The sequence below is a fragment of the Pecten maximus genome, unplaced genomic scaffold (genome assembly GCF_902652985.1).
Source record: "Pecten maximus unplaced genomic scaffold, xPecMax1.1, whole genome shotgun sequence".
NCBI classification, from domain to species: domain Eukaryota; kingdom Metazoa; phylum Mollusca; class Bivalvia; order Pectinida; family Pectinidae; genus Pecten; species Pecten maximus.
In genome coordinates, this window is record NW_022981159.1 from 1 (window position 1) to 10,514 (window position 10,514).

The 10,514-nt window shown below is 34.9% G+C and overlaps 1 protein-coding gene across 1 annotated transcript; it reads left to right on the forward strand.

Moving 5' to 3' along the window:
* The first annotated feature begins 5,370 nt into the window (after positions 1-5,370).
* LOC117319936 (ubiquitin-fold modifier-conjugating enzyme 1) lies at positions 5,371-8,731 on the forward strand. The gene is made up of 5 exons (XM_033874642.1): positions 5,371-5,534; positions 6,075-6,206; positions 6,459-6,535; positions 7,376-7,466; positions 7,992-8,731. The coding sequence occupies exons 1-5, from the start codon at positions 5,412-5,414 to the stop codon at positions 8,082-8,084; spliced, it is 516 nt and encodes a 171-aa protein (XP_033730533.1). The 5' UTR covers positions 5,371-5,411; the 3' UTR covers positions 8,085-8,731.
* Positions 8,732-10,514: the final 1,783 nt, after the last annotated feature.

Genomic DNA, 10,514 nt, shown 5'->3' on the forward strand with positions numbered 1-10,514 from the left:
TAATAATTAACAATACTGTAGCGTTTATAAAATAAAACTGACAATAATAATATAAAAATCCCATACAGTTCCTATTTGATAAAATACCACTTCAAGGATGACAAGAAATATTGTTACTGCTATAAAGGAGTAAATTTGAATGGAACTATTTTTCAAGAATTGTGATTTGGGCATTTTCTTTTACTGTTATCTAAACGTTGGACCAGGGTTGTTCTTTTTGAAATAAGGGCATACCTATCAGTCTTTTTAGTTGCTTTCAAAGACCTTCATTACATTTGCAGTCCGTCAAGGTTTATGCCTGAAATGTATACACGGTGCATTAAATGAACCAGTTTGAGTGATTGAACAGGATCCAGGTTTTAATTTTGTTTGAGTGGAAAGTTTTCTTGTGTGACGTTTGTTTATTTGAAGTTTTCTTTTGTTTACAGGTTTTATTGATGAGAAAGGAAGTCTGAACTGGGAATGTGCCTGTCGAGGAAGTATGGTGGCCAGCAGATGTGGGGTCGAGATGAGAGATTTCTTCCAGTGTATCCATGACAACATGAACAATGAAGAGAAGGCTGATGCCTGTCTTGAGAAGTTTCATGAAGTGAAAACATGCATGGATAAATTTCCCGAACATTATAAAAGTCCTGAGGAGGACGAGGCAGAAGAGGGAGCATCTGAAAAAGCTGAATCTCAAGCTTCAAAATAATTTTAATATCACAGAGACTTCAATTACATGGATAGCCTATACAACCATGTGATGTGTGTGTTATACATGAAACATTGTAATAGGGATTGAGTGTTAAGTGATGATCATTTTTGTTGAGAAAATGTTGAACATATTTTATTGTTTTGAACAAACCTTACCTCAGTTTCTCAAGTAAAAACAAACATCTGTAACTGTTATATTATTCATTATTATCTAATTACATCATTTCAGGCGTTGATGTTTCCTACTTCAATTTGTGTGGGGGTCAGGATAGCTCAGTCGGTTAGAGCACCAGCCACTTAACCTCAGGTGAAGATCTGAGGTGAGTGGTGCGACACTCCCTACCCACTGCGGATTGCGTTTCTCACGAAGCAGTGAAATTGACTGGTTTGTGCTGTCGTGGTTGAGTCCTTTGCCAAACCACTTCACCCTGATTGCTCTGGACGGGTTTCCCATTGTTCAGTGAGGTAGTCAGCAACTATTACCCCACCTCAAAAAAGGCACTGACTGTTCATGGTGCAATAAATCCAGCAAACAATGATTGATTTGTAATAATAACATGTAAATATCATGTCACACTGGTGGTAATTTATTAGTCTATAGGATTCCCCTATATCTGTATGGGTCACACTCTCTAGGTTTTACGTTCTGTAGTAACCCTCCCAACCTCAAAGCTGTAATACATCAATGTCCTGCCAAATGTGAGGTCATTGAGGCAATAAAATCCTAGATTTGTCATATTAACTTGAAAATAGTGTACTGTATAATGTCTACTAGATTCGTTTCTGATGTACTACCATCTACGCTGCATCATACAAAAGACATGTGACTCTGTCAGATCCCAGAGAGCCTTAACTTAATAACAGTAACTGATTCCTCCTCTAGATAATGACTTTATATTTATTGATGCTAAAGAACACTTGTATTGCTTTCTTGAAAGAAAACAGATTACCTCCCCTGTTGTTAGATTCACATTTTACAGTACATAAGATGTACAATATGTATAAGAAATCATTGTTATTATTATAGAGAGTATGGATACTGTTCTTGTTATGGTAAACTAACAATAACAATATTTCAACATTTATCTTAGTCTAGTAAATATTCTAGTACACATAAGTAGTAATTGTATTGTATTGGACAGAAAGTTTCTGGCTTTGTTATAGCTAGTGTATACTGTGGTTGAGCCAGGTCATCATTCAAGAGTCAATCATACTCTAAAACATTTGATTGTCCTAAAATATATAGTGTTTTTTTTTGTTTTTTGTTTTTAGCCCACCATCATCAGATGGTGGGCTATTCAAATCGCCCTGCGTCCGTGGCCCGTCGTCCGTCCGTCCGTCCGTCCGTCCCTCCCTCCCTCCCTCCGTCCGTCCGTCCGTCCGTAAACAATTCTTGTTATCGCTAATCCTCAGAAAGTACTGAAGGGATCTTTCTCAAATTTCATATGTAGGTTCCCCTTGGTGCCTAGTTATGCATATTGCATTTTGGGACCGATCGGAAAACAACATGGCCGACAGGCAGCCATCTTGGATTTTGACCATTGAAGTTTGTTATCGCTATTTCTGAGAAAGAGCTGAAGGGATCTTTCTCAAATTTCATATGTTGGTTTCCCTTGGTGCCTAGTTATGCATATTGCATTTTGGGACCGATCGGAAAACAACATGGCCGACAGGCAGCCATCTTGGATTTTGACAATTGAAGTTTGTTATCTCTATTTCTAAGAAAGTACTGAAGGGATCTTTCTCAAATTTCATATGTAGATTCCCCTTGGTGCCTGGTAATGCATATCGCATTTTGGGACTGATCGAAAAACAACATGGCCGACAGGCAGCCATCTTGGATTTTGACCATAGAAGTTTGTTATCGCTATTTCTGAGAAAGTACTGAAGGGATCTTTCTCAAATTTCATATGTAGGTTCCCCTTGGTGCCTAGTTATGCATATTGCATTTTGAGACCAATCAGAAAACAACATGGCCGACAGGCAGCCATCTTGGATTTCGAAAATTGAAACTGGTTATCACTATTACTAAGAAACTAATGAAGGGATCTTCCTGAAATTTCATATGTAGGTTCCCCCAGGTGCCTAGTTATGCATATTGCATTTTGAGACCGATCTGAAAACAACATGGCCGACAGGCAGCCATCTTGGATTTTGACAATTGAAGTTTGTTATCGCTATTTCTCAGAAAGTAATGAAGGTATCTTTCCCAAATTTCATATGTAGGTTTCCCTTGGTGCTTAGTTATGCATATAGCATTTTGAGACCGATCTGAAAACAACATGGCCGACAGGCAGCCATCTTGGATTTTGACAATTGAAGTTTGTTATCGCTATTTCTGTGAAAGTACTGAAGGGATCTTTTTCATATTTGTTATGTAGGTTCCCCTTGGTGCTTAGTTATGCATATAGTATTTTGAGACCAATCGGAAAACAACATGGCCGACAGGCAGCCATCTTGGATTTTGACAATTGAAGTTTGTTATCACTATTTCTAAGAAAGCACTGAAGGAATCTTTCTCAAATTCCATATATATAGGTTCCCCTTGGTGCCTAAATCTTAAATTTTATATATAGGTTTCTCTTGTTTGAAAAGTACTAGAGGTTTCTTCTGAGTTTACACAGATTAGTAAGACTTAGAAGAAGAGAAAAGTAGAGAAAAGATCAATCTGACATGGAACCTATAAAGAACATTCAATGGTGGGCGCCAAGATCCCTCTGGGATCTCTTGTTTTTGTTAGTTTTTTAATGTGTATGTTGCATAACAGTTGACAGAACAATAAATGTAATCAAAAGGATCTCCTCTTATGTTTTATTGTTGTTGGGCTGTGATACGGTAAATATACAGATGAGGGAATGACTGTAGTTCATATTTATCTCCGTAAAAATATAAACTAGAATACTATAGTATACTCACTAGGATGTATATTTGACACACTGTGGAGTAAATACAAAATTTCATTGTATGATGTCAAAGATTACATTTGGGTTTTTCAAAGAAATTCATTTGGCAGAAAATGTATGGTGAAATTGCTAGTGTCTTCCAAGTCCATGTATAATGTTTTCTTTAATGCAAAAGGTAGAACAATGCAACATAATGGATATACACATATACGCGAATACATGTATTTACAGTATATAGAATGACTAGGTTATGTATGTGTCCAATATTACCTCTTTACATGTATCAAAGGTCAAAGTCACAATGAAATCAAAGATACACCCAGTAACTTCTGACTTGTTGAAAGTAAAGAATACATTTCATGGATATATGTGAAATGGAAAAGCTATGTTCCAGCTACAATAATTGAGTCTGTACACCAAGGTCAATCAAAGGTCAATCAAACATTGAGGTAAAAAAGATTGTTGTCCTGCCCATGTTTATTTTTATTTGTTTTTTATTAAAATTTGATCTGTGAATTGTTAGGAAGAGATATACATGTATCAGAATGACAAGAGTAATACCCTATAATTATTGCATACTCCGGGTCAATGTTAACTTTAAGTCATCCATCATTCTGATCCCTGATGATAGTCTCTTGAATATACTTGTATGTAGGATGGTAATGTCACCTGTCAAAATTATCTTCTGGACCAATAATTATTCTAGGTTTTAGATTTAGATATAGAGGCCTGGGGCCAGCTGTTCGTTTTTGTGGACAAACCAGTTCATCAGTTTTTAAATGTAATATTTCAAACAGAATGTCTTGACCGACCTGCGTTAATACTGTGCCTGGGAGACTTTGTCAAGGGTCATCTGTATAGGGGCCGCGATGGCCGAGTGGTTAAGGTGTCCCGACACTTTATCACTAGCCCTCCACCTCTGGGTTGCGAGTTCGAAACCTATGTGGAACAGTTGCCAGGTACTGACTGTAGGCCGTTGGTTTTTCCTCCACCACCAAATACTGGCACGTCCTTAAATGACACTGGCTGTTAATAGGACGTTAAACAAAAACAAACCAAACCAAACATCTGAAAACAATATAAAATCTTCAGGTCCCTGTTTATTTCATAAGTGAACAATATCAGTCCAACTGGTCCAACTGTTTGGACCGTGAAAACGAAAACGGACATGCATTCATATTTATCTGGTCTGATCCTAATCATTTCTAACTAATAAAGGTACAGATGTTAAAAATGATACTGGTACGGATATATATATGTGTATATTTATGAAATGACAAGGTGTTATCATTTATAATGATCACCTATGATAAGAGCTATGTGCCAGAGGTCAATATGACATTACACTCAATTTTTTTAGTTAATTGTCTGGGCCGCAACAATACTTGAAAATACATGCATATACGATGGTCAATGAATTAATACATCCAAGATGACAATTAATGGGTTGCTTGTAACTTTCCCTATGTTATGATCAGGAAAACTAGGGCTATAATTTTTCACAAGTTTTACTCCTTTATTTTTGTTCTGTTTTGCTTGAATGAAGCATAAATAATTATTATACAAAAACAAAACAAAATGTAACATGGATTGTATAATACAACTATAATTTCTAACATCATGGCATTTAATATGGAAAATAATATCATTACAGTAAATGAGCTATACCATGCCCCGTGGGCCACTTTTTTATTCCGGAAATTATATGTTGCTCTGGGCTTTTTACTGTTCCTTACGGTCTAGATCTTGTCGACGCTTTGGAGTGTAGCGGTCTCAACGGAAGCGCCAACGTGAGCATGAGTTAAGGTAAACATGGTCGACGAAGCCACGAAACGTACTCTTGCAAAGATTCCTTTGCTAAAAACGAAGGCAGGACCCCGGGACGGCGAACAATGGGTCTTACGACTGAAAGAAGAATATATGTCATTGATTAAGGTAATTTCAAATGTATCTGATATGTTTATATCGCCAGATCACGAGTTCGGTTCAACAATATGGTAATCTTAGATTCTGACTCGCCGAGTGTAATAAACGTATCGGTAACCTATATGACAGATTTAACTTGTTAAGACCCACAAGCGTTACCCTCAAAATAATGGAAACAAGTCACACATGTACGGAGAAGTTGGTCTGCAGTTTACTGAAATTCGTAAATCTCATAAGTCATGGGTTTCTCTAACATTGTTGGAGTAGTTTTGCTGAATACTGCCAATCATATGGCCGCTGTCATATAGCTATAGGCAATTGTAGCTGGTAATTTGTGCCTACATGTATGTTTCGGTTTTTTTTTCACATATCTAGGCTTATATATATATATATATATGGAATATGTTGATAACACTGTCCTTATGTATCATTTTGTGCGAGATTTATGGTTTCTTTTTTTCCTTACGAAAATCTCATCGAAATTCTATTACTGAACTTCCTTGCAGTAATTACACGTCATATCACTCTAATCGAAATGTCTGTTTTCAGTATGTTCAGAACAACAAGGAATCTGACAACGACTGGTTCCGTCTAGAATCCAACAAAGAGGGAACCCGTTGGTTTGGCCGATGCTGGTACATCCATGAACTACTCAAATATGAGTTTGATGTTGAATTTGATGTAAGTTGGCAACCTGAAGTCCAATTCAAAGGAAATGATGATATGTTTTTGATAAAATAAAATTGAGATTAGTTAATTTGGATTGATGGACATAATGAATACGGTAATTAAATAAAACAAAATTTTGAGGGGAAAAAAATCCAGAGTTCACTGAAAGTTTTGTTTAAAGAACAATTTTGTAACGATAAGAAGTATGCAGTGGTTGATAAGTTAATGTCTGATAGAAAAAAAATCCATGATATCATATTTCAGATACCTGTTACATACCCCACCACCGCCCCAGAAATAGCATTGCCAGAACTGGATGGTAAAACTGCCAAAATGTACAGGTAAATTGTGATATCAACATTAAACTTTTAAAATTGGTATAACAAATTTGACCAAATGGATGGTGCACTCACCTGCTCAGGGCCAACAGCTGACACCAACCATAGGAGTTTAAGTAGCTACTGTTGCAGCTAAATAGCATTTGTCACTTCAGTAATCAAAAGTGAAAAAAATGCTTTTACGCTTAAAGGTAGTTAGAGTTGGATGTTTTCACTGACAGATGGCTGTAGAAACTTTCACTTGTCCAATCCTGGGAATTGGGGCCAGAGGAAAAATGGACTGTGCACAAGAATTATATGAGTTGTGGAAACTTATTTTCAAATTATTTAAAAATTAATGAAGTTTACATGCATTATGTACATGTAAAATTACAAGTTGAACAATAAATGCTAATACTATTATTACTTAGTTTAATATTGAATGTAACATAACTCTGGTACACAGTAATGAGGATAAACAGTATTTATCTATTCATTGAACAAAATGTTAACACAACCAACATCTTGTGGATTTTATAAAATACAGAACAACCTGGTCCCCATCCTTGAGGATGCCTGTTCCCAGTTTCGTCAACTTTCCTGAACTTAAATCCTTCCATGGGAAAATATTAATGGATTTAAGAAAATAATCCTGTAACATTAGGGAAATTTCATTTAATTCTGTAATGTTCTCTGGAAAATTTTAAGGTAAGGAATTTCTTTAAGTTAAGGCAAATTGATGAAGCTGGGGCCTGGTGTGCCTTGGATGCCACTCAATGTCAGGTTTTCAATTTGTTATCCAAGATATGATAAAATTTTCAATTGATCAATAAGTGCAACTATATTAACAATTCTTTTTTACAGAGGAGGGAAGATTTGCCTGACTGACCACTTTAAGCCTCTATGGGCCAGAAATGTTTCCAAATTTGGCATTGCGCACGCCATGGCATTAGGAGTAAGTGTAACCAGTATCATTGTTTCTCATCGACTGAGTAGTCATAAATTAATGTGATAGACCTTTAAAGTTCTCCAACATACTGATAAGACCCCCAACAATGGGGGAAAATTATATTATAAGACAAAACTTTGTAAATTTTAAAAAATAAAATCAAAAATAATTTTTCCCCCAGAAAAGTGAGATTTTTTCAAGAAAACATAATAAAGGCTATTTCAGTAAAATATGAGTGTGCAAAAGAAAATGAGAGTACACATTTAAAAAAAAAAGAGAAATTCTATGCATGGTTGGTTCTGGAGAAAATGAAGCTTTAAACTGAAGCTTTTATAATTCTGCAGCTTGATAACTGCAATTTTTTAAAATTTTGCAGCATAATGTTTCTTGGTTTCATAATTCTGCATCTCAATAATTTCAGGTGTTTTGATTTTGCATCTCAATAACTTCAGGTTTTATGATTTTGCAGCTCAATAACTCCAGGTTTTATAATTTTGCAGCTAAATAACTCCAGGTTTTATAATTTTGCAGCTTGGGCCATGGCTAGCAGTAGAGATCCCCGACCTGATCAGTAAAGGAGTTGTAACACACAAAGAAAAACAAGGAGAAGGGGCAGAAAACTGACACTAATCTAGACTTCTAATCAATAATGACAGGATCAAACAAACCGATGGTTGTCAGTGATTTGATGTCTGGTTATCAGCTATACTCATTTGTTAAATTGAAAGATCAACAATTATAAAATACTGACTTGTCATAATCATGTTAGGATTATTTCAAAAATATAATTTTCCTTTTTTTTTCCATACACATTTAAGATTAACACTACTGGAACTTAGCGAAATTCCTGTTTGAAAAGCTGTTCAAGAATTATTCTGTAAGAATATTACAAAAAAATTCAATTCCAATTGTTTTTTTTTTTAACTTTGTCGCTTCTGCATTTTTTTAAATGAGAATACTATTTGATATTGGTGAACCATCTAGTCACTGAGATAGCTGTAAGAGATCATTTTTAAGCACATGCAGTGTACTGTCTGTTTGACATCTGCATAGTGAGACCCACTTCTGGTTTCTGTTCAACAAAATCTTTGTTTTAGTACAGTCTCTCTGTTCAAATTTATCTGTCTGTGTTTATCTGTCTAGATTTACCTGTTAATATTTATCAGTCTAGATTTATCTGTCCAGGTTCACCTGTTTAGATTTATCTGTCTAGGTTTTTTTCATTTTTCTTATAGTGTCTGGTTCAACACCAGACTATTACTGTGAAGTGAGTTGTGTGAATGTTTTCTGATTCTGTGAGTGTTTGGTTCAATGACAGCAGTTTTTATGACTGTTTTGTGAATGAGAGGGCTTGTGTGTGTGTGTGTGTGTGTGTGTGTGTGTGCGTGCGTGCGTGCGTGCGTGCGTGCGTGCAGTCAGTATAGAAGAATGGAATTTGAAATGTTGTGATGCATATATGGTGGGGTGGTCGGGGTTTTGCATTAATTGCAGATTGATTTTTTTTTCAAACTTTTATAGAAATGTGTTCGTGGCTGTGATACATATTTCCAACCGAAATAGAAGGCAATATTTTCCATGAATATTCATAAAATCAATTTTCTGTATGCAATAAAGGTAAAAAATAAGAATAAAAGATAAGGAAAATAATAAATGATAACTGTTTTATAAGGCAATAAGATTAGATAAGTTGATATCATAAACCTTTATCTGGTTGGTTAATAGGGAAGGATAATTTCTCCTACAGAGGATACATACATTTGATGTGTATAAGTAAAGGTACTGTCCAAGGTTGTATGAGATACATACCCAGAGAATATCTGTGGAGCTGTGAATTTAGTATCAGAAATTCTTGATACATCTCGATACATAGCCAGAGAAAATCTATGTAACTGACTAAACTGTGAATTTAGTATCAGAATTTCTTGATACATACCCAGAGAAAATCTATGTCACTGTGAATTTAGTATAGAAAATTCTTGCTACATTTCCAGAGAAAATCTGTGTAACTGTGAAATTAGTATCAGGAATTCTTGATACATACCCAGAGAAAATCTATGTAGCTTTAGTATCGGATTTCCTTGACACATAACGAGAGAAAATTGAATTCTCAGCTGGTATCAAATATAAAAGGGACTTGGATTTCTGATGATATTGACACGGCCTTGCTGTTACATTGGTATTGTTATGACTGAGAAGACTTGTGGGAACAAATCTTTAACTATGAATAATGAAATACAATGTAGTTATCTTATTCCTAATGGTCACCTGAAGTTCATTTTATTTTGTTCAGGACTTTCAGTCTGAAGTTAACATGTCCATTTTGACCAAATAGTCTAAACCAATTCTGGGGGTTCAAAACATGCTCTCAGGTGTCAACTGAAAGCCCTGTTTGTTTTTAATTTTCAAATAATATTTAATTTGGTAAAATGTGAAAGTAATAAAACAGTAAAATTTTCTAAATATGACTTTTGGTTTTTTTAAGTCCAAGTTTATGGGACTTATAGATTTTACCCTCATTCTTTTTCTCGAAAAATTGAGGGACTACTACTGATAGCCTCTAAATGTGCCAACAATTTAGTGTTTTCTCAAAAACCATTTAAGATGGCAGCACATCCTCAATTGACTAAAACATTAAGTCATTTTGAATCATTACATTTGTTCTATTAGACGCATCGAAAATAATATTGGATATGTACTATAAGATTTACTCTATAATATTGGATATGTACTATAAGATTTGCTCTATAATATTGGATATGTACTATAAGATTTGCTCTATAATATTGGATATGTACTATAAGATTTACTCTATAATATTGGATATGTACTATAAGATTTGCTCTATAATATTGGATATGTACTATAAGATTTGCTCTATAATATTGGATATGTACTATAAGATTTGCTCTATAATATTGGATATGTACTATAAGATGAAATAATAATAGGCCATTATCCACAAAATGGCTTTTCTGGTTGGTCAAAATTTGGATGCTGTCAGCTTTTCATGAAAATTGGTATAAATATTGTTTTGGTAAGATCCGATAAATGGTG

Coding starts and splice junctions, on each gene's coding strand:
- LOC117319936 (XM_033874642.1), top strand. CDS start 5,412: ATGGTCGACGAAGCCACGAAACGTACTCTTGCAAAGATTCCTTTGCTA. Junction 6,207..6,458: donor AGTTTGATGTTGAATTTGAT/GTAAGTTGGCAA, acceptor ATCATATTTCAG/ATACCTGTTACATACCCCAC. Junction 6,536..7,375: donor AAAACTGCCAAAATGTACAG/GTAAATTGTGAT, acceptor TCTTTTTTACAG/AGGAGGGAAGATTTGCCTGA.